The 26,723-nt window shown below is 42.5% G+C and overlaps 2 protein-coding genes and 4 non-coding genes across 6 annotated transcripts; 5 read left to right on the forward strand and 1 right to left on the reverse strand.

The window, feature by feature from the left end:
* Positions 1-230: 230 nt before the first annotated feature.
* On the reverse strand, positions 231-6,960 carry dcun1d1 (DCN1, defective in cullin neddylation 1, domain containing 1 (S. cerevisiae)). The gene is made up of 7 exons (XM_062992939.1): positions 6,904-6,960; positions 5,241-5,454; positions 4,900-5,068; positions 4,689-4,819; positions 2,179-2,261; positions 1,690-1,786; positions 231-680 (listed from the first exon to the last, which is right to left on the reverse strand). The coding sequence occupies exons 1-7, from the start codon at positions 6,904-6,906 to the stop codon at positions 604-606; spliced, it is 774 nt and encodes a 257-aa protein (XP_062849009.1). The 5' UTR covers positions 6,907-6,960; the 3' UTR covers positions 231-603.
* A 2,581-nt stretch (positions 6,961-9,541) lies between these two features.
* On the forward strand, positions 9,542-23,919 carry eif4a2 (eukaryotic translation initiation factor 4A2). The gene is made up of 11 exons (XM_062993818.1): positions 9,542-9,592; positions 13,277-13,334; positions 13,418-13,550; positions 13,631-13,770; positions 13,993-14,161; positions 14,363-14,472; positions 18,731-18,874; positions 19,215-19,352; positions 19,562-19,651; positions 23,054-23,133; positions 23,215-23,919. The coding sequence occupies exons 1-11, from the start codon at positions 9,564-9,566 to the stop codon at positions 23,357-23,359; spliced, it is 1,236 nt and encodes a 411-aa protein (XP_062849888.1). The 5' UTR covers positions 9,542-9,563; the 3' UTR covers positions 23,360-23,919.
* LOC134313016 (small nucleolar RNA SNORA81) lies at positions 11,444-11,622 on the forward strand. Its single transcript, XR_010011923.1, has one exon. It is a non-coding gene; the product is annotated as a small nucleolar RNA SNORA81 (small nucleolar RNA).
* Positions 14,204-14,276, forward strand: LOC134313022 (small nucleolar RNA SNORD2). The gene has a single exon (XR_010011929.1). It is a non-coding gene; the product is annotated as a small nucleolar RNA SNORD2 (small nucleolar RNA).
* Positions 14,505-14,683, forward strand: LOC134313017 (small nucleolar RNA SNORA81). The gene has a single exon (XR_010011924.1). It is a non-coding gene; the product is annotated as a small nucleolar RNA SNORA81 (small nucleolar RNA).
* Positions 19,409-19,480, forward strand: LOC134313023 (small nucleolar RNA SNORD2). The gene has a single exon (XR_010011930.1). It is a non-coding gene; the product is annotated as a small nucleolar RNA SNORD2 (small nucleolar RNA).
* Positions 23,920-26,723: the final 2,804 nt, after the last annotated feature.

Genomic DNA, 26,723 nt, shown 5'->3' on the forward strand with positions numbered 1-26,723 from the left:
TGCACATATAATTAGGGTTCATTTGTTTGCACCCATTACACATTAAACATTACAATAGGACCATCTAAAGAGAGGGTAAGTCTCAGAAAGCATGGCCTACTAAGGGTTCTGGATTAGGACATTCAACAAGCCTAGTGTGTCCACAAACGTTTGGCCATCAGAGTATCTGTTTGTGCATTTCTTATGTTTCATAAAAAAGAAAGAAAACGCTTAAATCAGGAATGCAGGTGGAGTATTAAAACGAACATTTAATAAATGATAAAGTTTGACATGATTAGGTTCTTCAAGCCCCGGTTATGGACCACGATGGCATGTCTGGGCATCTTGTGTTTCTGAGTTCCTGACCGGGTGCTGGAGTGAAAGCGTGATGAGGTCTCAGAGCTTGAACCAGATTCGGACGACACATGTGAGGCACACATCCAAACTGAAGGTTAAAAAAAAAAAAAAAAGCCCAAACCACCACTAGATGACAAAAAGAGGAGACGCGTCTTTTAAATGTCTTTGCTGTACAAACGTCTCTGTCCTGAGGGTTGGAAAAGGCATTGTAGATCTCAGTTCAGTCCTCCACCAGCTGGAGGTGCGCGTGAGGTCTGGACGACCCCTTTAGACGGCCGTGCTTTTGGTCCCGATGTGCGGCCGGGCGAACTCCACAAAATCGTCGATGAGTACCGGCCATGCTCCTGAAACACAGAGAGAACAACGTGTGAGAGGGCCGATAGTAAAAGGACACCCCCTCCTAAACATTACGCTGGGGTGTTTAGTTCTGGTTGTAGCCGGAACCATGACTAACAGGTGTGGAAAATCAATAGCAAATTTTAGGAAAGGCCCTTTTACACTCCAGCGTGACAGAAAGGTTGGGGGCCCGCCTCTTAACCCTCACCAAGAGGGTCTCACCAAGAAAATAATGATAAAAAATCATTTTTCTGCATTTCTCTTTTAATGAGCCTCGACCAAACAGTGGAGATGATCACAAAAATTATGCTTAACCAAGGAGTAGATACGACCCAAACAAGACTATCGAAATACAGCTTATTTTTACCCAAGTATTTATACTCAAAGTAGGCTCAACCAAATGGTTCAGCAGACCATTAAAGGGTTAAGAACAGCCTTCACATTTTGTAATGTGATGTCTTAAAGGATCATGATCTGGTGTCCATCAACTTATATACAGTTAAATGATGATTACAGAGCGTAATCAAGCCGTAGCCTAGTGGTTAAGATACTGGACTAGTAATCAGAGGGTCGCTGGTTCAAGCCCCACCACTGCCAGGTTGCTGCTGTTGGCCCCTTGAGCAAGGCCCCTAACCCTCAATTGCTCAGACTGTAACTGTACTGTAAATCGCTTTGGATAAAGGGGTCTGCTAAATGCCGAAATGTAAATGTAATCAGTTCTCTAACTCTTTAAGCCTTGTGCTAAAACTTAGGTGGAGGGCAAACGTAATAGACTGCTGTTCCCCCTTAAGACTGCGCCTACAATTATTTTTATTTTTCATGTTCTTCAAATTAGCTTTTGCGAGGAGAAAAAAAAATAAAAGTAAAATCCCATCAGTGCTATTGGCCGTTCCCTGGCTATGTCGGGGGGATGCCAATGTCCAGGATAAAGCAGTGGTAAAACATTTAAATGTAATCAAATAAAAAATGACAGTAGAGAAGCTGTGTGTGTGTGTGTGTGTGTGCGTGGACACTGACCTTCCTCGTCATAATTGGACATATCGTCAGTGATCATGGTGCTAAAGTCTAACAAAAGGTTCCAGGTGTCTTTGGGAATGGATCTCTTATGATGCTCCTGTAAAAAGAAAAGAACACAGAAGCACTGAGCTCTTATCTTCTCAACTGCACACAACACAGAACTAAGCAACAAATGAAGGACAAAACACTACGGATGAATGGCTGAAGGTTTGGAGTCGACTTGAAACCGGTAGCAATGTTAAGGCAATGAAATAAGCAGCGTCTGATTCTGTAACAAAGAGTGGGGCTGACTTGTTATTAAGGTGAAATTATCAATGTGAATAACACAGGAAACTACTGTTTTAAACTGTGGGGGAAAAGCACGTCCACTTGCACACAGATGTTAATAGAAGGTCAAAAACAGGTCGATGTTACTGAGTTTGTTTTAATATACGTACAAAGTAATTAGATGCTGGAAAAAAAATCAGTAAAGGAATGAATGAGACTTACCACTAAAAATCTGTTCCATAGGTCTAAGAATTTGAAACGCCCGGCCAATACTAAATTCCAGTAAGCGATGGCCATTTCTAAATCTAAAAAAGAAAAAAAAACATTATTATTTAACAGAAGTGTACCTGGAGAAGTGAACAATGGTTCGAAACACAACCACGATTTCAGAAAAGGAGAGTGGGAAAAAGTTTGTGCTTAATATAACGCTTCAGTTTGACAGCGTCAAACCCCCCCCCCCCCCAATCTCTCCTCCTGGCAAGGTTGCACTACAAACTTTTTTATCCTTTTTCCGCTTAGTATTTCATCGGTACGTATTCATTCCTTGATCGTGTCCATAGCTTAATCTTAATCACTTTAACCTGCATAGCACCTTAATATTAATTTGCACCTTAATATGTATATTGTTTTTAGCTTAGGGCTGTCAAACGATTAAAATTTTTAATCGCGATTAATCTCAGAATTTCATATAGTTAATCGCGATTAATCGCATTTAATCGCATTTAAAAAAAATCTGTGTAAATGTTATAGAAAACAAGGATTTTTAAGTGAAATGTTACAATTAAAATGGTGAACACATTTTATGCTAAATGTACTTATGTTAAAAACTGCTGGGACAAGAGAAAACTGTAAGGGAGTTTTATTCCCTCAAGAGACCCTTGACTTCGTATAAATGTCAGATTGTAGGTTAAAATTTCTCCATCAGCAAACATTGTGAGTGTGTTTTGACCCTTTGGGGCTTCCATAGTGCATGGAATAGCATGCTTGGCTAACAGTATGACTCTAGCTGTTTGCTATTCGGTAACAGAGGAAGTAATAAAGTATTCTGCTCCCGACAACTTGTGAATATACCGTGTATTTATTTCTTTATTAAGCAAGTGCATCATTATAATGCTCGGTTACATTATGTTAACAAACCGCAAATGCAACAAACGGTGGCAAGTCCGACGTTAAAACGTTGGTGCACGGTCAAGTCTCAACATGAACTACGGATGACTCGCAGGGCCAAATAGAATTTGCGTTAACGGCACTATTTTTTTAAATCGCGTTAAATTGAGATTGCGTTAATGCGTTATTATCGCGTTAACTTCGACAGCCCTATTTTAGCTACATATCTTGTTTATAGTATAGTTTATAGATCCTGTTCATACCACTGCTATTTACCCACTGTAAGTATACCATAAATACTGTATATCCAGCACTTTCTGCTTATTGCACTTCTGGTTAGATGCTAAACTGCATTTCGTTGCCTTGTACTTGTACATGTGTAATGACAATAAAGTTGAATCTAATCTAATCTAATCTAATATAAGAGACTAGATGGTGGCTTATACACTGTGCGTTGGTATTAATGGGGATGATCAGTTTTCTCTTCAGACCAGAGAGCAGGTCTTGCATTTTTTTGGAATAATAAACACGTTTTAAAATGCGGACCTGTCAGACCACAACACACTTTTTTTTTTTTTTTTACCCCTTTTTCTCCCCTTTTAGCGCATCCAATTGTTCAATTAGCATCGTGCTTCCTCTCTGTCTATGCCGAACCCTGCCCTGACGGAGGTGATTGAAGCTAACCCGTATCCCCTCCGAAACACGAGCAGCAGCCAGATGCATCTTTGCCACCCACACATTGACGAGTTTGGCGCCACCTAGCGTTGCATGCGGAGAGACACACCCTAAGGGCACCCTCTCCCATCTCTGTGTAAGCGCCTCCAATCGGCCGGCAGAGAACGCAATCGCATTCTGACAGAGAGAGACCCACATCCGGTTCTTTGTCCCACCCCCCACATGAGCAACCGGCCAATCGTTGCTCATATAGCCACTCAGCTTCGAACCGGTAAAGCAAGGCTGGATTCGATACCACGCTCTCAGAATCCAGCCCTGGTTGCAGCGCGTTTCTTTTTACCGCTGCGCCACCTGAGCGGCTTCACAACACACATTTTACTTGGTGTCAATCCATGTAGGATGAGCTTCAGCTTAGACGTTGACTGACGTTTTTAAACCTTTTTTTAAAGTCTGTTACATAAGTGTTGTTTTAATGTAGTGGTTTTTGACATGGAGCTGTCTGATGAATCAAAGGTCACGGGCATTCAGTATTGGTTTTCTGGATTCTACAGAAATTTTGGAATTTTAGAATGTTAAGGACTGTAGATGGTAGAATCCCTAAAAATCCTTTGCAATCCTGCACGCTGAGTAACGTTCTTAAAATGTTGGGACTATTTGGTCTTGCAGTTTTTTTATAAGGTGGTAAACCGTGGCCCAACCTTGCTTGTTTTCTGGTCCTATTTTGCCCCTTTCAGAACTTCAGAACTGATCCCTTAGCCTTCAGCCCTTAAACAAGTAATCAATCATAGTTGGCTATTTCTGATGTCTTAAGACTCGAATGTGAGGATACTTCGTTTTCAGCCTTCTGAATGATGTAGCCCGAGTTCTCCACCCCCACTTTTAAATCTGGAGCCTGGTAAAAGATGGCAAGTGATAGAAGCAACAAGAGGAGAAATGAACTTGAGACCTACCTAATCCTTTCTGTCCAGGATTTTTCGCAAAATTGAACGTAAACTGATAGAAGTCCTTAAATCTGCCTTGATCTTTCAACTCCTGCTCCATTTTTGGTAACTGGGCTTTGAGCTTCTCTATGCTGTCACATCTAGAAAGAGACGAGACATATTTAGCACCAAAAACACGTCATCCAGCATGGAGGTGTTAATGTGTTCCGTTTCTGGTTACCCTTGGTCGCTCATGCCGTCCATGAACTCTTTCTTGGAGAACTCGCACTGTGTTGCTGCACGAAACTTCCAGGCTATTAGGAGAACACTTATACTGGCTGGATCAAGGCTGAGGTCATCACAGAACTGCTGGATGCCATCTATGCCGATCTTATTGTCATCGTGAGGATCTGTGGAAACAAAGACACCACAAATCACACACATACATTTACACTAGTTAGGCGCAGCATTCTAACAGGCACAATTAAACATGTTTAAGGAAGGGAAGGCGGAATGAAAAGTATTTATTTAAGTCCATGAATATATGAAAGGAGGAATCCCCTGTAGAGCCAGTTTTCGTACCTCTGTACCGATTGTAGAGCTGTTCTAGTTTTTTCCTGTCGAACGACGCCTTCAGATTCTGTACGTAAAGTTCAGGATTCTGGAAAAAGTTGTCTGTGGCCACTTCTAGTTTCCAGTCATTCTGAGCCAAACAATTCAGCGCCGTTTTCTCATTTGACTGTGTGAAAATCATGAACTGGCGAACTTTATCCTTCTGCGAGGATTTCAGCTTGTTCTGGTGGGAAAACACAAAGGACAAGTTTATTTCTGTAGTTCAGTAGTTCGTGTGTAATATGTTTTTAATAGGAGGCAGATCTGAACTGCAGATAGGCCCGTTTAGTACCCACACTCTGTTAACAGCAATACCATGTTGCTCAGAAACGTGTGGAGGTTAATGCTGCCCTGACAAAGACTTTAGTTCCCCATGCCAGAAGCGATATTACAACCCCATACCATGACAAACCCTAGCTTTTATACTTTTGAAAATGCTGATAACAATGCAGATGCTCCTGGTCAGACAGCAAACACATGCTTCAACTGTTCATGAGTCCATTTCAGGTGCGATTAAACCTACAGAAGGCACTTATGGACATTGTAGACACTGCGGATGCAGCAGCAAACGCTGTTTATAAAGACTATATTACACATCTGTTAATATTTATGTAATATTAACTGCAATGAACACTTTACAACAGTTTAGTATATTACGTATTTCATCTCATCTAACAATATTTACTGCCAGGATAAGAAGCATGCTGGTTTCTGAAAGACGGTGGTAGCCTAGTGGGTAGAGCTTTGGGCTATCCCAGCTCTGCCATGCAGTCACTGCTGGGCCCTTCAGCAAGGCCCTTAATCCTCTCTGCTCCAGGGGCGCCGTTCGATGGTTGACCCTGCGCTTAGACCCCAGCTCCAAACAAACTGGGATAACCGAAGAAAGAATTCCGTTGTACTGTGCACATGTATATGAATATTTGACAAATAAAGGTATTCTATTCTATTCTATGACTGGAAGACACAGTCATTCTCAGAATCTATTGATGATATTATGCACTATAGATGGTTCTTTTCAAACTGATTATTTGCTAATGCATTTTAGTACAGTGACAGGCCTCAAACCATCATATCTTTCAAACCCTACAGTAAGAGTATTATATAAAAATGAAGGTTCGTCCTGTTTGGTTACAAATCAATGTCATGTCACACACATCTTTAATTCTAAGTTTCATTAATAAACTACAACTACATTGAAAATGTTTTTAAAATTAGTTTGGCTTTAATTCTTGTAGCTGTTTAGCACTATAACTTATTGAGAATATGGAGAAAATAGGTCTACATTATGTAAATACATCAAGCTAGCGACGTACCGAGGGCTGAGTTTCAAATTACTCCATCTCTACTACGTAGGCGCCCTACATATAGTATAACGTAATGGTTTGAGCGCGCTACCCAAACGCACTACATAGTAATTTGGTAGAGATTTGGAACACAGCCCTTCAGGACTCACTGATGCAGCAACAAAGCTAAGCTAACTCAATCAGTTCAGCAGATCTGAAGCGGTATGAAATCAACCTAAAGCTCTTAGGAGAGAGTGAGAACGTGTCAAACCGCAATCCAGTGTTTACTAGGCGACTGTCCAGTAAAAGAAATGTCTAATAAATGTCAATTTGTTATTTTTATCAGTTACCATGTTTGTGATTTCCAGACTCCCTCTTCCGCTTTTCCCTCTCAGCCCGTCATCTACTTCCGCTCCTGCGCAGTGCAGCTTTTCCGTTACAGGTAGAGATAGAGGCCTGATGAAGGACGGAGGATGGACGAAGTTTTATAGTTTATCAAAAATCATCTTTATAAACCAGATACACTGACGTCTGCTCGGAATTAATCTTGGGTTTTGGCCATAACAGTGGCAGCCTAGTGGATAATGCTTGTGACTATCAACTGAAAGGTTGAAAGTTCGAATCCCAGTTCTGCCATGCAGCCACTGTTGGGCCCTTGAGCAAGACTTTTAACCCTCTCTGCTCCAGGATCGCCGTACAATAACTGACCCTGCGCTCTGACCCCATCTTCCAAACAAGCTGAGATATGCAGGAAAAGAATTCCATTGTACTGTATACGTGTATATGGGCACGATGGCTCGGTGGGTAGCACTGTCGCCTCAAAGCCAGAAGGTCCTGGGTTCGATCCCCAGGCGGGGCGGTCCGGGTCCTTTCTGTGCGGAGTTTGCATGTTCTCCCCGTGTCTGCGTGGGTTTCCACCGGAAACAGTTCAAAAAACATGCAGTCAAGTTAATTGAAGACACTGAATTGCCCTATAGGTGAACGGGTGTGTGTGTATGCCCTGCAATGGACTGGCGCCCCGTTCAGGGTGTTACTGTGTGCCTTGCACCCATTGAAAAGCTGGGATAGGCTCCAGCACCACCACCCCCCACCCCCGCGACCCTAATTGGATAGGTGTACACATGTATACGTATATATGACAAATAAAGGCGTTCTAGTCTATAACACTCCACATTTAACACAATACACTCACTAAATACAACACACACACACACACTGCACTTTCAGGATTTACAATTAAAAACATTTGGCTCATTTTAAATGCACAGTATGCTATGGTACAATACACTTATGTTAGATAAGGTTACACATCCAATTTCACGCAATATGCTATGGTTAAAAAACCTTGCTTGTGGCTTAATGAATTCCTTAAAGAGCCTCAATGGACAGCTTATAGCTTTTCTGCTTGAGTAAAAAGCAATAGGCTAGCTAGCTTCCCATGTGTTTTCCAGTCTTATTAACCTTTATAGGAAAATAGTACAAGCTGCTATCTTGGCAAAGAGCAACAAGTAGCACAAAGTACTAACAAAGGGGGCCAACCAACTGATTTGAGATTTTAAATAATTTTTTTTATCATTTTACTATTACTAAAGGGATCAAAGATCAAAATATAAAAGAATAGAAATGATGAGTAGAAAATGATGTTCATACAGTCTTGTGTTGTTCATGTTTTCCAGGGGTGTCTATAAACTCTTGAGTAGCACTTTACTGTTTAAACCGTGAAATATGTTGTTTTGCATTTGGACTGGTTGTGTCAGCAAGAATGAGTCATTTGGTTAATATTCAAAAAGGGCCAAGTAAGATGTTGTCTAGTATAGGGGTTCTTACCGTCGGCTCTTGTGGTGTTAAAAAGGATCACAAATTGTTGGTCACAAACATTGTAGGTCACTGAGCTAAATGTATTGTTACTATATTAAAAATATACTTTTGTGCACATAAAGAGGGTCCTTGGAGAGTTTAAGAACTATTGGTTCAGGGCCAATGATAATCTGGAAACTTCATGAGGCTAGGTGGGGTCTCATGTAGGCCTGGCAGGGATGAAACCAACACCATGACCTACAGCAATAAAATATCCAAAACTTGCTCATTAATTTCGATAATAAGGTGGCATGGTGGCTAAGTGGGTAGCACTGTCACCTCACAGCAAGAAGGTCCCCAGGTGGGGCGGTCCGGGTCCTTTCTGCGTGGAGTTTGCATGTTCTCCCCGTGTCCACGTGGGTTTCCTTTCCTCCAGGTGCTCCGGTTTCCTCCCACAATCCAAAGACGTGCAAATGAGGTGAATTGGAGACACACAGTCCTAAACTGTGTTCGAAATAACCTTGTGAACTGATGAGCTCTGTGTAATGAGTAACTACCGTTCCTGTCATGAATGTAACCAAAAGTGTAAAACATGACGTTACATTACATTATGGTTTACTGAGCTAAATGTACTATATTAAATATACTTTTGTGCACATAAAGAGGGTCCTTGGAGAGTTTAAGAACTATTGGTTCAGGGCCAATGATAATCTGGAAACTTCATGAGGCTAGGTGGGGTCCCACATAGGCCTGGCAGGAATAAAACCAACAACATGACCTACAGTAACAAAATATCCAAAACTTGCTCATTAATTTCGATAATAACACCCTGTTATACTTATATTTTAATAAAAATTAACACTATGGGCAGAAAAGTGGTGCAAACTGGTCTGTCAGAGCTAAACTGGGGAGACCCCGTAGCGACCGCTTTACATATCTGCACTGCGGCAAGATCACTGCGCTTTATCATATAGTTCTGCGCATACTTTCAAAATGAGTGATTTTATCACGAAAACGTTGCACATTGCAGATTAATATTATGTAATCAGTGAAGTAAATGAATTACAAATTTAATAATAATAATTTAATGTGCTTTTCGCGATATACATGCTGTTTAGGGTTTCGAGGTGTAAAGTAGTTCCGGTTCAATAAAGCTCGGGTGAGATTCAGGCGCTCCTCCTTTCCGAGTAGATGCCGAAGTCACAAACGGACCATGTCTAGCGGTTCTGCTGATTATCACAGGTACAGATACACACATTTACTCAATCCCAATGTGTTTAGATTGTTTAATGCATATATTTTATGCGCATATGAATTTCTAAGTCGAAATGTATAGTATATAATGTTTATATCTAGTTTCCCCTCTGTAATGGCGCTTGTGGCGGTGCGCCATCCATTGGCCTAAATACGAACCAGGCTAAAGTATTACTTTAATCAGTTCCAGCCGGCCTATATATAACTCCTGTCTACTTAAAACATACCGTCGTATCATCTCGAAAAACTATATTTAGTAGGTTAAAAATAGTTTGGTTATTTTAACCACGCTTCTTATACAGAGGCCTGTTAACTATGCTAAGCTAACACACATGCTAACACTATTTAGCTAACCTTAACGGTTTGTTTTCGGTACTTTTATTGTCAAGCTCGATACTTAATCACTAGCTAATTAAATGCTTTATAATATTTTAATTATACGCTTAGATGCTTTTATTGCTATCTGCATTGTGAAGGGAGTCGGTTGCAGCTGCTAGTCTGGCAGGCCGCGGCTGTGTCCCAAATCGATCCAAATTTAAAGCCCTAGTGCACTATGGAAGGTCTGGAGTTCACTCAAAGTGCGGGCGCAACTAGGGGCAAATTGGGATTCGGCCACAGTGTCGGCTTGGTTTAGGTAAACCAAACCAAGAGTCCAAACACGTGGGATTCAAATCAGAGAGGCAGACACATGTCTGACTGGGTGTTCAGACTGGGTTGATGCACTGTCTGGTCAAAAGTATGTGGACATGTCACTATAATCACATTGCCCCTAACATTTCGAAGCAACATGGATCGAGAGAACCCTTTTCCCATCTCCATTTTGTCTATTTTTGGGTGGGGAGTGTCTGAGAATTGATATGAGATACATATTTAGTGTTGTTACTCCTACCCTATAGTATCTCTTTCTTGTTTTAGTCCACACTTAATCACACCAGCTTTGTACAGCTTGCGTAACAAATGATGCACCCCCTCCGAGAGATGCCAACCGCTTCTTTTCACCCGTCAGAGATGGGGTCTCACGTCTGTAGTATCACATACAGATAGTCACATGGAAGTATCTGTAGAAGAAATGAGGCACCCATTTGCACCCCAATACAGAGTCAATGCTGCCTGGTCGGTCAGTAGCACAGCTGGGGTTAGAGCTCGAGCTCAGCGGTGGTGGGCTTGTGCTTTAGAGTGCTGCACCTCCTGCCTTCCTTCTGCTGTCAGGCTATACAACCAGCACCGTCCCAAACGTAGACAATTACCATCACAATAATTCACTTGGTTTTTAGTACTTCTCTGTGCAATTACTTTTAAATTATGTGCAATACTTGCTGTACCTGCTGTACTTTGTGCAATATTTTTTAATAACTGTGCATTTGGTTAACTTCATCTATAAATACTGTTTATATTTTTATATTTTTGTAATTTTTACTTTTGTAATTTTTTGTAACTTTGCACTTTACTGCTGTACTTCGTGCAATATTTCTAATAACTGCAATATTTGGTTTAACTGTTTATTTTTGTAATTTTTATATATTCTTACTATTTAGTATGTGTACATACATGTAAACATTTTGTAATTTTCTATTTTTTGTATTCTTGAAAGCTGCTGTAACACTACAAATTTCCCCCTGTGGGATAATAAAAGGCTATCTTATCTTATCTTATCTTATCTTTACTCTTCTGGGAGGGGATTTTTTACTATGGTTTGGAACATGACTACAGGGATTCTACTATGTTTTGCCCAAACACCTTCAACAGGCTGTGCAATTTAACCAGTTTGGCATAACGAAGAAAAATTCGTACCAAGTTCTTAAGTTGTTGAGCTTCTGTATATGATCTAGTTGCGACTGTCCTTCCATACAAAAGAACTCTGCTTAAATTACTCGCTCCAGGTCTCCTGGTGTGTGTAATCATGCTAGCAGAGTAAAAACATGGAAGGAGAGCAACAGGCCCCGAGCCGGAAGTGAAACACGGTCGGACCGCTTTCCTAATGTCCAGTGGCCTCTGTTTCAAGGCTCAGTGCGACAGCTAGACTAAACCTTGTCTAGTAGTTAATATATATCGTCGCTGTCCGATGAAAACCACGCATCTCCACTTTTAGTGGTTTTCACTTTTTTGCATGTGTTGATTGTGGGTAGAAATCTGTCTGTCCATAGCAGCGAATATCAAAATGACCAATGAAAAGATAAAAAATCACGCAACCTCTTTAACGAGTATCTCCATTGGCTGCCAGACCTGTCCAGCAAAAGCATGTATCTCCTCTTCCTTCCCCTCCGGTCGGTGCTGTGTGTAATGTTTGATCTTTACAGTTTATTCAATTGCATGGTTGTAAACAGGATTTATATTGGTACGCAAGTCAATTTGACATATGAAACTGACGACCTGATAAAGATATACTTTTATTTCTGTGCTGAATTGAATCTAAATGTCGCCGTCTGGTTTGTTTGCATCGTTACTTTCAGGGGGAAATCTTTTTTTTTTATGTTTTTCATCGGACAGCGACGATATGTAGTAGAGATGGAACGATCGATCGGCTATGAATCGATATCGGCTATGAATCGATTATATGATCCGATCGTGTGATGTATAAAGATCACCTCCATGTTAAGCTTAACGGCTCAGTGGATTGATCCAGACTTTGAGCTACAAAGCATCAACCATCACATCACCATTCATCAACCATCGTACAGAAACCATCGTACAGAAACCATGGTGAAAGCTCTTCACGACCTAAAATAACATCATTAACGTTGTGCATCATACATAGTTCAGGATCATCTGCTCTGACAGACGGAACGAGTCTGACTCGGTTACAGATCTGTGGTAACAGCAGTTTAATGAAGCTTTTTAATGTAAGAGAGTCACACAGAATGTTCTGTAGTAGCTGGTGTTCATTTAAAACCACGACATTAATTAATAACAGTAAACACGGAGAGATAACTGAGAAGAGAAACTTACGCTTCGCATAAAATGAATCGACTCATGAATCACTTATATCGATACTGTGAACAGAGCGTCTCTCTTAAAGGCACACACACACACACACACACGTGTCAATGCTTCCGTCACCGGTTTATCTTCACTGTTTCCCTATTTTTAAGGTTTTTTCAGACTGAACTGTATAACATCTAACCTGCGTGTGTGTGTACGCGTGTATTGCTTTAGTTTTAGAAGTAAAAAAATCTCGCAATGCCGCCACACCCCCTGGTCAGGCACTCGCGCCCCACGGGTTGAACACCCCAACGGAATCGGCTATCGGCCGATCGCTCTGAAAAGAAATCGGAGATCGAAATCGGCGTCAAAAACCCCGATCGGTACATCTCTAACATGTAGCTATGTAACTATATGGGTAAAATACAGTCTATACTTGACTTGAGGGGGAAAAGCTCAAATGAAATCAGTCTAAGTGTTGTAGCAGCACATGTTTTTCTCTTATGATGGAAACTAATGCTACTCAGAAGCAAGACGTCCTCTAACAAGCGTTCGTCTGTTTTTCCTTACTAAATTAGGCCAGAAGGGTAGTTTGTTTACATAGCAGAGAAGGAAAGTGTCTCATAGGGTGTTCCATACGTTTCTGGTACTTATAAATGCTGCCTTTTTGCGAAGGGAATCGAGAACACGCCCACAGACTGCAGTATTCATCCTCGGCTACAAAACACTAATAGAAATCGTTTTCCGTTTTAGCTCTAGAGATCGAGACCATGGAGGGCCGGAAGGAATGGAGCCTGATGGTGTCATCGAGGTACCTATTTTTAATGTGTTTAATACTTGAGTGTGATGCCCGACTCGAGTAGCTGGACCTGACCCAGAGGTTTAATCTTGCAGAGCAACTGGAACGAGATCACGGATAACTTCGATGATATGAACTTGAAGGAGACGCTTCTTCGAGGGATTTACGCTTATGGTTTTGAGAAGCCTTCAGCAATTCAGCAACGGGCAATTATTCCTTGCATTAAAGGTATTTTTTTTGTTGTTGCTGTGTTGGTGCTCTGAATATTTGCTCTGAATACTCGAACGCCCTTTTTTTCTGTCCTCTAGGATACGATGTTATTGCTCAAGCCCAGTCCGGCACTGGCAAAACGGCCACGTTTGCCATCTCTATCCTCCAGCAGCTGGAGATTGAGCAGAAAGAGACTCAGGCTCTGGTCCTGGCGCCGACCCGAGAGCTTGCTCAGCAGGTATGCTGTACCTGAGGTCATGATAAACATAAGTGTCTCAGACCAAGGCGGCATATTTGGGCTGTAGCTCAAGCTAAGGTACTTTACTCTTCTTCCTGCTATGTAACGGCTCAAGTGTGGATTCAGATTGTGTTGTGTGGTATTCAGCAGGAAGACCATGTTTGTATCGTGTGTTGCGTTTTTCATTGATCCTCACTGTTTTTTTTTTGTGTGCTTCCTTAGATTCAGAAGGTCATCTTGGCCTTGGGCGACTACATGGGTGCTTCGTGCCACGCCTGCATCGGCGGCACCAACGTGCGCAACGAGATGCAGAAGCTTCAGGCCGAAGCGCCGCACATCGTCGTGGGGACTCCGGGCCGTGTGTTCGACATGCTGAACCGAAGGTTCCTGTGTAAGTGTTCCATTAATGAATCAGGAAACCTGGTTGGATAGAGGATGAAATGATGGTTTACCATCTTTCGGGACTGACCAGTCATGGAGATGCTTTTTTACTTTGCTGATCATACCTCCGTCCAGTTGAATCGAAGATGCCGCGGTACTTGTTTAACAGGCGTTTTTTAATAATAAGCTGATTGTCGCGTCTGTTTTCCAGCTCCCAAGTGGATCAAAATGTTCGTCCTGGACGAAGCCGATGAGATGCTGAGCCGTGGCTTCAAGGATCAGATCTACGAGATCTTCCAGAAGTTAAGCACAAACATTCAGGTGAGGTCCATCAAGCCTTTGAAGTTTATCCTCCTTCCATACAAAAGAACTCTGCTTAAATTACTCGCTCCAGGTCTCCTGGTGTGTGTAATCATGCTAGCAGAGTAAAAACGTGGAAGGAGAGCGACAGGCCCAGAGCCGGAAATGAAACGTGGCCGGACCTCTTTCTTAATGTCCAGTGGCTTCTGTTTCAAGGCTCGGTGCGACATCGTTTCCTCTCCGTTCTGGTTTAATAGGAAGCTTCGGAATGTCTAATACAGCGCTTCCCAACCTCCTTTGCACCACGGACCGGTTTCGTATAAGATATAATTTCACGGACCGGCAGGGAAGGGAGGATTTAATAATGTTGCTCACATGGTGTAAAATGAGCTTTATGCCAAGTTCACACGACACGACTTTCTGATTTGCCGGGTCGCTGTACAGTTCACACTACACGACTGATCGGCGATAGAGGGGTTTCACACGACACCATCTATCACCAACTGGAATCACAGGCGAGCTTCTCTGCTCTCCCAAGCTACGTTTTGTCACGAAAACGAACGCGAGAAGTGACGAGAGGTTTAACCCCTTAATGCCTGAATTTATTTATAATGACATAAAAAAATTTATTATTTGTGTTTTTGCTTTAAAGCCGATGCTACATTAAGTGCAGATTGTAAATTTGTCCATAGCACATAAAATAGATATAAATTTAGGTATGTTGCAAATTAGCGACAGCAGGCATAAATAGTAAGAAATGGTAAACAGGCATAAATGGTAAAAAAAAAAGTAATGAAACGTCTTCCGTCTCAGATATGTAGACTTTACATTCAGGTATGTAGACTAACATACATACATACATACATACATTCACATATATATGTCATAATAATATAATACACTGTTTGTTTGTTAGGATTTTAACGTCATGTTTTACACTGTGGTTACATTCATGACAGGAACGGTAGTTATTCATTATACAAGATTCATCAGTTCACAAGTTTATATCAAACACAGTCATGGACAATTTAGTGTCGCCAATTCACCTCACTTGCATGTCTTTGGACTGTGGGAGTAAACCGAAGCTCCCGGAGGAAACCCACGCGAACACAGGGAGAACATTCAAACTCCACACAGTAATAATATATAAATATATATAGAATGTAATAATATAATACATGTGTATATATATATATATATATATATATATATATATATATATATATACTCACACATACATACATATACAGTAGATACATACATACATGCTATTTTATAATGATTATACAAATGAACTAGAATGGCATTTCCTAAAGAAAGTGCATGTGAGTGCTGAAATCAATCTGAATACAGCATTATTTATATGCAGAAATTATTGCCGATTGTAGCCGTTATGGTCGGACGTAGCGAATTCGCGACAAACAGAAAACTTCAAATAACAGAAAAAATATTCGTCGCATGAAATCTATTCCAATATGTCAGCTGTAGAAGCAATCAATAAGGTGGTACGTGTTTTTATCTTAGCACAACCTGCATCAAATTGAACAATTTCTCCACGTTTGCAGCCGCAAAATGCACAAGTCACTATCCGACAGGTTAGCTTCCGTGAATCGAATGTAGTTCCCACTCTGACCGGTCCTACGAGAAACTAGTGCTTGCAAAAGGTTCCTAGGAGCGTATTCAATAAGCACAAACCGGCATTGGAGGAATACATACGCTTTCTCGGCTGCAATCTGAATTAAAGCGCCGTGTTGCGAATTCGCGACAGGCGGCGTTAAGGGGTTAATGATACCACGTCCAAAAATGCACGTCAACAAGTAGCGAGTGATCAAAGTGTTTGTGCGCTGATGTGCAGCGTAAAATCAAGGAGGAAAAATAGGAACAGCATGGATTTTGCAACGTTGGTGTATTGTAGAGAACGATCAGGTCAGAAATACAGTCGAATCCGGTTAATTGGACCACCGGTTAATCGGACCAGCCGCTTATTCGGACAGAATCCTAAAGTACCGAAACACATCCTATCATGTACGTGTAATGTTATTCGCTTATTTGGACCAAAATTCCGTTTAATCGGACCAAAGAACGTGAGAGCGAATAAGAAAAAGAAGCCACAAGTCGCCACTTAGAGCGGATGCAAAGCGGGTCAGCGAGATATGGGAGGATTCCTGGGCTCCCCGGGAGAATTTATGCTTTTATCAAAGGTCAGGAAATCCGAAAAGTTGTGTTGACAAGAGCAAAACCAGCGGGAGGTGAACACGCCCACAACGAAGCACCCAGTAGCCAGCAGTGTGGTTATTGGATCCATCTGCATCTTTAGTAAGAACTTTTTTTTATTATGCTTCGCATGCTGAGTACCTATACATCGTGTTGTAGATCGTTTCGAAAAACTTGTTTGCAAATTTATTTTTCAATGAACAAAGTTCGTAAGCGACAGTAGTTCTTGTTTGTACGTTCGCTATACGTGTACAGTATATCGCACAATAAAGGTTTAATAAACATTTAATATGTTACATAAATTATAGCACGTCCCGTCTTGTAACGTAGGGCATGTTCGTGTAATCGGACCAGCCGGTTATTAGGACCAAAACGATCGCGTCCCGATGTGGTCCGATAAACCGGATTCGACTGTACTGTAAAACGTGCGTGTGTGCTGGTGTATTCTGATATAAACTATATTATCCCCTCTCCCACCTGTTTACACTCCTGTTTGCGTTTCTCCTCACTCCTGGCTGGCTGTTCGACACAGCACTCATTGCCAGACGTGCAACTGAGATCAGATATCTGACGTGTTTAGAAATCTCAATCCGGTCGCCGAGCGCTCTGCGAGCCGGTCGGATGGAGTTGTTAAGTTGTTCACACATGGCGACCGTGTGCCGAGTTTTGATCGCCGAGCGAACGCCGAGTTGCTCCCGAGCCGGCAAATCTAGCGCCGACCGGTTGCCGAGCGAAGTCTGGCCAAAAATCGTGTAGTGTGAACTTGTGTATTATAAGACAATAACAAGTGAAATAGAAGCAGTGGAAACTGCTGTTCTAGCGATCTCTAATTATTCATTCTTTCTGTGAGGTCCGGTAATAAATGACCCACGCACCGCCCGTTGGTTGGGGACCACGGGTCTAATAGGAACTTTACCTGTAAGACTAAATAATGTTGAATTGCACAAGCGTACATGTAAAGCCACCAGGCTCTGACCAGCCCAGTGGCAGTTTTCTATAGAGCTTCTTCACATATACCATGCCCAGGGTTTTCTCAATCCTCAAAGACCATAAGGGCGTCACAGTGGCTCGGTGGGTAGCACTGTCTCCTCACAACCAGAAGGTCCCGGGTTACATTCCCGGGTGGAGAGGTCCGGGTCCTTTCTGTGTAGTTTGCACGTTCTCTTCGAATTGGTCATACTGCCCTTACCCGCCGACACCTGCTGGTTGGTGAGCAGGCACCGACCTGTCAATTCTGTGCTGCACCCCTAACAAACATTTTATTAGAATTTATTAGTTGAGAACATAAAATAACTACTTGAGAAGATTCCTCCAGTTAAAATTCTTAACTCGATATTAAACAAATGATCTGCCGTTCAGGTGGCGCAGCGGTAAGAACACACGCTGTTCACCAGAGCTGGGATCTCGAATACATCGAGTCGAATCTCGGCTCTGCCTCGCCGGCTAAGGCCGAGCGGCCACACGAACGACGATTGGCCTGTTGTTCGGATAAGGGGCGGGACTAAGCCGGATGGAGACGCTCTCTCGGACTGGTGCGATTGCGACCTCTGCTGGCTGGTTGGCGGCGCCCGCACGGAGATGGGAAAGGAGTGCGGTAGAGGGTGTGGCCCTCCGTGCACGGCGCCGTACCGCACTGCACTCCTCGTCAAGTGTAGGTGATGAGATGTTCGATCGCTGTGCACGTGTCGGAGGGGGCGTGGAGCAGCCTCGTTCTCCCCAATCAGGAGCAGGGAGCGGCATTAGTGAGAGGATGATTGACGGGTAGAGATTGGATGCGCTAAAAGGGGGGGGGGGGGGGGGGTGATCTGAGCATATAATGATTTACTGTTCTAATATCCGTCTGCCATAAAATAGCCAACATGTTGCTGATTTGGCAATAAACGCACACAAACATGTTCTCTTCTGCGTGGGTTTCCTCCCACAGTACAAACACATGCCAGTGAGGTGAACTGGAGATATCAAATCGTCCGTGATTGTGTTTGACACTAAACTTGAACTGTAAGCAGTAACTACCTGTCCTGTCATGATTGTAACCAATGTGGGTAAAACCTTAACCTCGTTTCAGGTTGTGCTGCTCTCGGCCACCATGCCGGCAGAGGTCTTGGACGTCACCACGAAGTTCATGCGTGAGCCGGTGCGCATCCTGGTGAAGAAAGAGGAGCTTACCCTAGAGGGTATCAAGCAGTTCTACATCAATGTAGAAAGAGAGGTGAGCACCTGAACCCAGCGCAGACTTGCCGAGTCCCTACCTTAACATAACGAGAGTGAAATTAGGTAGTCGTGCAGTATGGCTGGTTCGAATGAAATGAGTGAGAACCGGAGACCACAGGGTCAGATATGAAGTCTGTCACGATTCTGTGCTGTGTATTTTAAAAGGATAGACTGGCTGCTCACACCAGCAGCCTTGGGAAACCAGCTAGAGCTAAATCCAAGTCTTCTGTCGAGTGATTTGGATGGCTTTCGCATAGCCCGGCTTCCTAGCATCCTGCTCTTGGGTGGTCCCGAGTTTACTCCGATCGTATTTTAATGCTGACCGTCTCTGTGTGCAGGAATGGAAGTTAGACACGCTCTGCGATCTGTACGAGACCCTGACGATCACCCAGGCCGTCATCTTTTTGAATACGAGAAGAAAGGTGGACTGGCTGACGGAGAAGATGCACGCTAGAGACTTCACCGTGTCCGCACTGGTAAGAACTTTGCCCCGGTCTTCCCTTGTTAATAGTGACCCAGCCGGTCGGATCGAGGACGATATGATGCTTTACCATCTTTCGGGACTGACATGTCATGGAGATGCTTTTTATTTTACTGATCGTACCTCAGACCAGCTGTGACCGCACGTGTGTTTATTAGATTGGTTTGAATAAGCGCGAGTAGTAATAATAGCTTCTGTGTACAGCATGGAGACATGGATCAGAAGGAGCGTGATATCATTATGAGGGAGTTCAGGTCTGGATCCAGCCGGGTCCTCATCACTACAGATTTGTTGGTGAGTTTTTAAATTTTAAAAACGTATGAAGCAGTCAGTCATGCTGTCCTATATTGGAATGCTTTGAGGCTTTACTTTTTAGCACTGTGACTAAGTCTTCTAAGCTTCTACTCTCATTTCTGGGAACGGTACCTATTTTTACCAGAGATGTACCGATCGGGGTTTTTGACGCCGATTTCGAGCTCCGATTTCTTTTCAGAGCGATTGGACAATGCCGATGGGGGGAAGGGGGGTTCAACCTGTGGGGCGCGAGTGCCTGACCAGGGGGTGTGGTGGCATTGCGAGATTTTTTTTACTTCTAAAACTAAAGCAATTCATTTTTCACCCACGGGACACATATCTCATTGGTCTAACTGACCACACACACACACACACACACGCAGGTTAGATGTTATACAGTTCAGTCTGAAAAAAACAGTGAAGATAAACCGCTGACGGAAGCATTGACGTGTGTGTGTGTGTGTGTTTGTGCCTTTAAGAGAGACGCTCTGTTCACAGTATCGATATAAGTGTTTCATGAGTCGATTCATTTTATGCGAAGTGTAACTTTCTCTTCTCAGTTATCTCTCCGTGTTTACTGTTATTAATTAAATGTCGTGGTTTTAAATAAACACCAGCTACTACAGAACATTCTGTGTGACTCTCTTACATTAAAAAGCTTCATTAAACTGCTGTTACCACAGATCTGTAACCGAGTCAGACTCGTTCCGTCAGTCAGAGCAGATGATCCTGAACTATGTATGATGCACAACGTTAATGATGTTATTTTAGGTCGTGAAGAGCTTTCACCATGGTTTCTGTACGATGGTTTCTGTACGATGGTTGATGCTTTGTAGCTCAAAGTCTGGATCAATCCACTGAGCCGTTAAGCTTAACATGATCTTTATACATCACACGATCGGATCGGCTACATTTGGGAAATATCGCCGAGAGCATATTTTGCTTAAAAATCGGCCGATATCGATTTATAGCCGATCGATCGTCCCATCTCTCATTTTTACCGTCAAATGACATTAAAAACTACTTAAGATGCATCCAGACTTGATAGCAAAGCAAGCTGTAATGTCCACACTCCAACAATGTCCTTACCCACCATCTGATCTCAAACCAGCCATAAAAGCATACACAGCATACGTTTGGTAAAGAGAATGGGAAACTCATACGAGATCCACCCTACCATAAACGTGTGTATACACACACAAGATGCTGCATAAGATACACCAAACTGACCCATACAGACCTGCTAAAAGGAGACCAGGCCCCCACTTGCCCCCTCTGTGAATTAAGAGCTTCTATCTAATATATTTTTATTTATTTATTATATAATATATCCTCTACTCATGCTAACGAATGAACACTGTCGGAACACAATTCTACAGTATAGACGACAGCTACAAGGAACTCTTCACATCAGTACCCATCCCTCCCAAATAAACTTTTGGAATTTAGTCCTGGGTTCGATATCCAGGTGGGGCGGTCCGGGACCTTTCTGTGTGGCACTTTCATGTTCTCCCAGTGTCCGCGTGGGTTTCCTCCGGGTGCTCCGGTTTCCTCCCACAGTCCAAAGACGTGCAAGTGAGGTAAATTGGAGATACTAAATTGTCCATGACTGTGTTCGATATAACCTTGTGAACTGATGAACCTTGTGTAATGAGTAACTACCGTATCTGTCATGAAGGTAACTAAAGTGTGTAAAACATGACGTCAAAATCCTAATAAACAAACAAAAAAAAAAACACAATCCGTTAATAAACTGGTCAAGATGGCTGTTAACTGAGGATTAATGGCCTTGCTCAAGGGTCCAACAGTTAAAGTGGTGGGACTTAAACCTGCAGTTAGTGCTGGACAATAATTCAATATCGATATATATCGCGATAGAAAATGTTTCAATAACGGTGATATGATTTTTAAACAAATTCGATCAATATGCATACCTCAGTGTGTGATGATGTACAAATAATACAAATAATCATCAGTCCACCCGCGTTACTGTAATTGAGTAGTTTTTTTGTGTACTTGTACTTTTTAAAGTAGATTTCACAGCCTGTAATTTTACATAAGTATGTTTTGCATTAAGAACTGTAATTCGCTACATTTTAAATAAGATCCGTTACTGAGTAAAATAATAAACGCTAAAGAAATCGCGTCTGGGAAACTTCTGCAGTGAATTCTGCGACGGGGAGTCGAATCTTTTGTCTCGGTTCCTTTTAAATATATATACATAACGACTCCCAGCAGAGTCGGTTCCTTTATTTCAGGTTAAAGGGCCGTTCAATAGATTCGAATCATTCTACGACACATCACTAGTGGTTATACAGTTTGAAAAAGTTTTATGGCATTTGAAACGACACATTACACATCCCTAAATGTTTTAGATGTTGTATTAACATGTTTCTTCTATTATATTTGAATTAAAAACAACTATTGTGAGATTTATATCCACTCGTCCTGTTTGCATTACACAGAAGAGACCCCCCCCCCCCGCTGTTAATAAAGTAACGAAGTGAAGTTTACTCTGAGTACATTTTAAATGAGTTACTTTTTACTTGAGTAGATTCTTAGACTAATAACTTTACTTGTACTTAAGTAAAAATACATGAAAGTAATAGTACTTTTACTTGAGTACAATATTTTAGTCCTCTTTCCATCTCTGGTTAAGACATATGTTAATATATTATATATTGTCAAAGCTTATGTTTATTTGAGAATGATGTCGTGTTTTTCTCTGTATACAAATGCTGAATACAAGTAAAAGGTAAAAGCTAATTTATTATTATTATTTCTACAATATGTAGTTGTAAAGGGTGAGATTTCATAGACTTTTGCAGGGTTCAGAGGTTCGCAGGTACAGCCTTTCAATGTTGGTGTTCTTGACAGTTTTTCTGACGTTTGTATTATTCATATCGATATCGGAATTATATCGTATCGACCGAAATTAGGAGTTATATCGTGATATAAATTGTAGCCATATCGTCCAGCCCTACCTGCAGTCTTCTCGTATTGGTCTAGTTTTTTACCAATGAGCTAGGAGTGGCTCACTGGGTAGCACTGTCGCCTCACAGCAAGAGGGTCCTGGGTTTGATTCCAAGCTGGAGCGGTCCGGGTCCTTTCTGTGTTGCGTTTGCATGTTCTCCCCGTGTCTGCGTGGGTTTCCTCTGGGAGCTCACCGGGAGGTGAATTGGAGATACAAAATTGTCCACGACTGTAACCTGCTGTCATGAATGTAACCCAAGTGTGTAAAACATGGTGTTAAAATCCTAATAAATAAATAAATAACCTTAATTAAGCGCATGTCGGGTCTCAATTTTGTCTGTTATTGAGGTTGGTTTGTTAACGTGTGTGTACGGTACAGCCCGTGTTTTTAAACGGAGATTTAAATAGTGCTGTGTGTGTGGTCCTCAGGCCCGTGGTATCGACGTGCAACAGGTTTCACTGGTCATCAATTACGACCTTCCAACCAACCGAGAGAACTACATTCACAGGTGAGTCCGAGCCGAGCCGCATTGTGCGTGTGGATCGAGTTCAAACCCCGACTTCATGTCCGATTCCAATTTCCTTCGCAGGATTGGTCGCGGCGGGCGTTTCGGCAGGAAAGGCGTGGCCATAAACTTCGTTACGGAAGAGGACAAACGTATCCTGCGGGACATCGAGACGTTTTACAACACGACCGTGGAGGAGATGCCCATGAACGTAGCCGACCTGATTTAGACGGCCGCGGGGGGGGACAGCTATCGAACGAGCACTTGCATTTGCGCTTCTTTTATCGGACGATTTTTAAGCCCGTTTCTCCTCGATGCCGGCTGCGGATCAGACTGGCCGATTCGAAACGACACGTGACGTGACTTTTATTTCCTGCGTGGACGCCTGTAGACGCTTTATCGGCCCCTCCGCCGGTAGCCGCGTTTATAGAAAATGGGTTCTCCGAGTGTGTTCCTGATCAGGTATCTCCTCCCTCGTGTGTTCAAAATGTACCTGTTAGATGTTCTTCACCGTTTAGTCATTTACTTGTGGACTAAAAGATACAAGTGCTGCATCAAGTCTGCCAATTATGTTATGCTAACATACGTGTGCAGTTTAACTCGGCTCCTTCTCCCTTTTTACTCCCATATCGATACGGCGGACGCACTTTTCCGGTTGAATGTATTAATTTAAATGTAGATTATCGAGTACTACTTTGTGTCGAGTCCTCTTCAGAGATGAGTCTTAACATTTCAGGCTGATGTTTCTTGTGGTGTTTGGCTCATTGGACAATAAAGAGGATAACTCTACGCACCTTTCTCTATACTTCCCTTCAACCCCATATTTGAATCGTTTGTGTGTAGTTGTGCTGCATTTTCTTAATCATTAGTCTTTATTTATAACCATAGGTTCACTTTATCCACCCTGAATAAAGTAATATCTGAACATGTATCAACACTGCTCACTAGTGGCAGCTTGAATAACTTCAGCCTGAGTCGTTCTGCAGAGGTGGTGTTACCTGGCGCAGGGGTTTTCAACCTTTTTGGACATGCGCCCCCCTTCGCGTGCCAACCGCGAACTCGTGCCCCCCCTACTCGAACTTTGACGACCTAAAATAACATGATTAACGTTGTGCACATCATACATACGATGCAATTTTGCTGATTGAAAATATAACTTCAGCCGCTCAGGTGGCGCAGCGGTGAAGACACGCGCTGCACCCAGAGCTGGATCTCGAAGGTGCGTCGTTTCGAATCCAGCTCTGCCTTCACCGGTCGAGGCTGGGCGGCTATATGAACGACGATTGGCGTACTCTCTCAGGATTGGGGAGGTTGCGCCCTCTGCTGGCTGGTCGTGGCGCCTGCATGGAGACGGGAGGTGGAGTGTGCGATCCGCCGTGCACGGTGCTGTGCCGCCCTGCACTCGTCAGGTGTGGGTGATAAGACGGTCGGTTGGCTGTGCACGTGTCGGAGGAGGCGTGGAACGGCCTCGTCAGCCCCGATCAGGAGCAGGGACCGGCGTTAGTGAGAGGATGATTGATGGGATGAAATTGGAGCTAAATTATTTTTAAAAAAGAAAATATTACTTCAAAAAGATAATACAGCCCGATCCCATCTGAGCCGATTCTATCAGCACATTATATAAATTCGTGGTTCACTTTTGTAAATCGTAAGCGGTTCTTGCTTTTGATGTAGATGAGAACAGAAAACGTTCCTTCACAGAGCCGAGCAGAGGCAAAAGTTCATCAGTTACCGAGTTCGTTAGTTCAGGATCATTTGCTCTGACTGACAGAAAACGTTTAGCTCCACAGGCAGAACGAGTCTGACTCGGTTACCGCTCTGTGGTAATAACCAGTATAATTAAGCCTGAGCTTTTTAAGGTAAGCGAGTCACACAAATAGTTCCAGTAAAAACAGAGAGATGTCTGAGAAAAGAAACGTACGATTCGCTTAAAATGAATCGACTCACTGAATCACTTATTTCGATACTGTGAACAGAGCATCTCATAACGGCTGTCGTTGCTTTCGTCACCGGTTTATCTTCACTGTTCGCCCTATTTAAGGGTTTTTTTCAGACTGAACTGAATAACACTAAACGTGTGTGTGTGTGGTCAGCAAGACTAATCAAATATGTCTCCTGTGGGTGAAAAATGAATTGCTTTAGTTTTAGAAGTAAAAAAAATCTCGTGATGTCACGCCCCCTGGTCAGCCGGGCGCACCCCACAGGTTGAAAACCCCTGACCTGGAGAGCCTGCTCGGGCGCTCCAAAAATGGTAATTTCCGTCAGCTAATGAATTTATGACTTGATTGCAGAGATCCACAAACTTAATGGCTTTGTTTTTTGTTCTGACTATGCAGTGTAAATTGTGCGTGTACATCTTTTCAAACTTTCAAATCGATTCATTGCACCAGGTTGACACCAGTGAACTTGAAGCTATAGCTCAAGGGCGAGTCAAGCAAACTGGTTTAACCTGATAAGTCGGGACTGCAGCAAAGGTCGTGAGTACTTGAAAATATGAGATGATTCATTTTTAACTCTTGTGTTTTCAATTTGTAAAATAGAATCGAGCGCCTTTATTTGTCATATAAACACATGCTGATCAGCCACAACATTAAAACCATTTACTTGTGTCCACTTACCATATAGAAGCACTTTGTAGTTCTACAATTACTGACTGTAGTCCATCTGTTTCTCTGCATGCTTTGTTACCCCCCTTTCATGCAGAGCAGGTATTATTTAGGTGGTGGATGATTCTCAGCACTGCAGTGACACTGACGTGGTGGTGTGTTAGTGTATGTTGTGCTGGTATGAGTGGCTCAGACACAGCAGCGCTGCTGGAGTTTTTAAACACCTCACTGGCACTGCTGGACTGAGAATAGTCCACCAACCAAACCCTGGAGGGGAAGGGCTAAGGGCCTTGCTCAAGGACCCAACAGTGGCCCTTGACGAACTCTAAATCCATGTTTTCACTTTGTCATGAGTCATTAATTAAAGCAATAAGCCACGAGAGGCCGTGCATTACTGTGATTTTAGCACGGGGATGACGTCATAAAATCATAACAGTAATGCACGGTCTCGAGTGGCTTATTGCTTTTATAAAACGGCGGTCAACATAAAATATAATAAATACAACAATGTTTAATTCATAAATGTATTTATTGTGTATAAACTTACAATAAAGCATTCTTCCGCGACGCAAAATAGTTCGATTAACAGTGTTGCTAGGCAACATGAGGGTGAAAATAACATTAATTTTTTCTATTCAGTGGCGTATTAATATGGAATGATGTGAGGTGGTCCTAGGTGTGAGTTTATCGGGGATTTTACAACGGCTTCGAACGCGGCTCAGCCAATCAGATTTTAGGACCGGAACTATCCGTTTTATAATATAAATGAATGGGGGGGGGAACTCAAAATTCAAGGGGGTCTGAATACTTTTGGAATCTGCTATTTGTAATTGATTAACCAATTCATTGCAAATAGAAATTAATACTCAGTAGTTAAAGGTAAAAAAGGAAAAGGATGGTCAGCTACAAGATGCATTAAAATCGGTGGAATTATGAACAAACCAGTAAGAAGCCCAGAGACTAAGTGGAGTTTTAATGTTGTCCTCT

This window comes from Trichomycterus rosablanca, chromosome 4 (assembly GCF_030014385.1).
Source record: "Trichomycterus rosablanca isolate fTriRos1 chromosome 4, fTriRos1.hap1, whole genome shotgun sequence".
In the NCBI taxonomy this organism is placed as follows: Eukaryota; Metazoa; Chordata; class Actinopteri; order Siluriformes; family Trichomycteridae; genus Trichomycterus; species Trichomycterus rosablanca.

Coding starts and splice junctions, on each gene's coding strand:
- dcun1d1 (XM_062992939.1), bottom strand. Junction 5,069..5,240: donor GCTCTACAATCGGTACAGAG/GTACGAAAACTG, acceptor TTGTTTCCACAG/ATCCTCACGATGACAATAAG. Junction 681..1,689: donor GTCCAATTATGACGAGGAAG/GTCAGTGTCCAC, acceptor TCTGTGTTTCAG/GAGCATGGCCGGTACTCATC.
- eif4a2 (XM_062993818.1), top strand. CDS start 9,564: ATGTCTAGCGGTTCTGCTGATTATCACAG. Junction 9,593..13,276: donor GGTTCTGCTGATTATCACAG/GTACAGATACAC, acceptor TTTCCGTTTTAG/CTCTAGAGATCGAGACCATG. Junction 13,771..13,992: donor CCCGAGAGCTTGCTCAGCAG/GTATGCTGTACC, acceptor GTGCTTCCTTAG/ATTCAGAAGGTCATCTTGGC.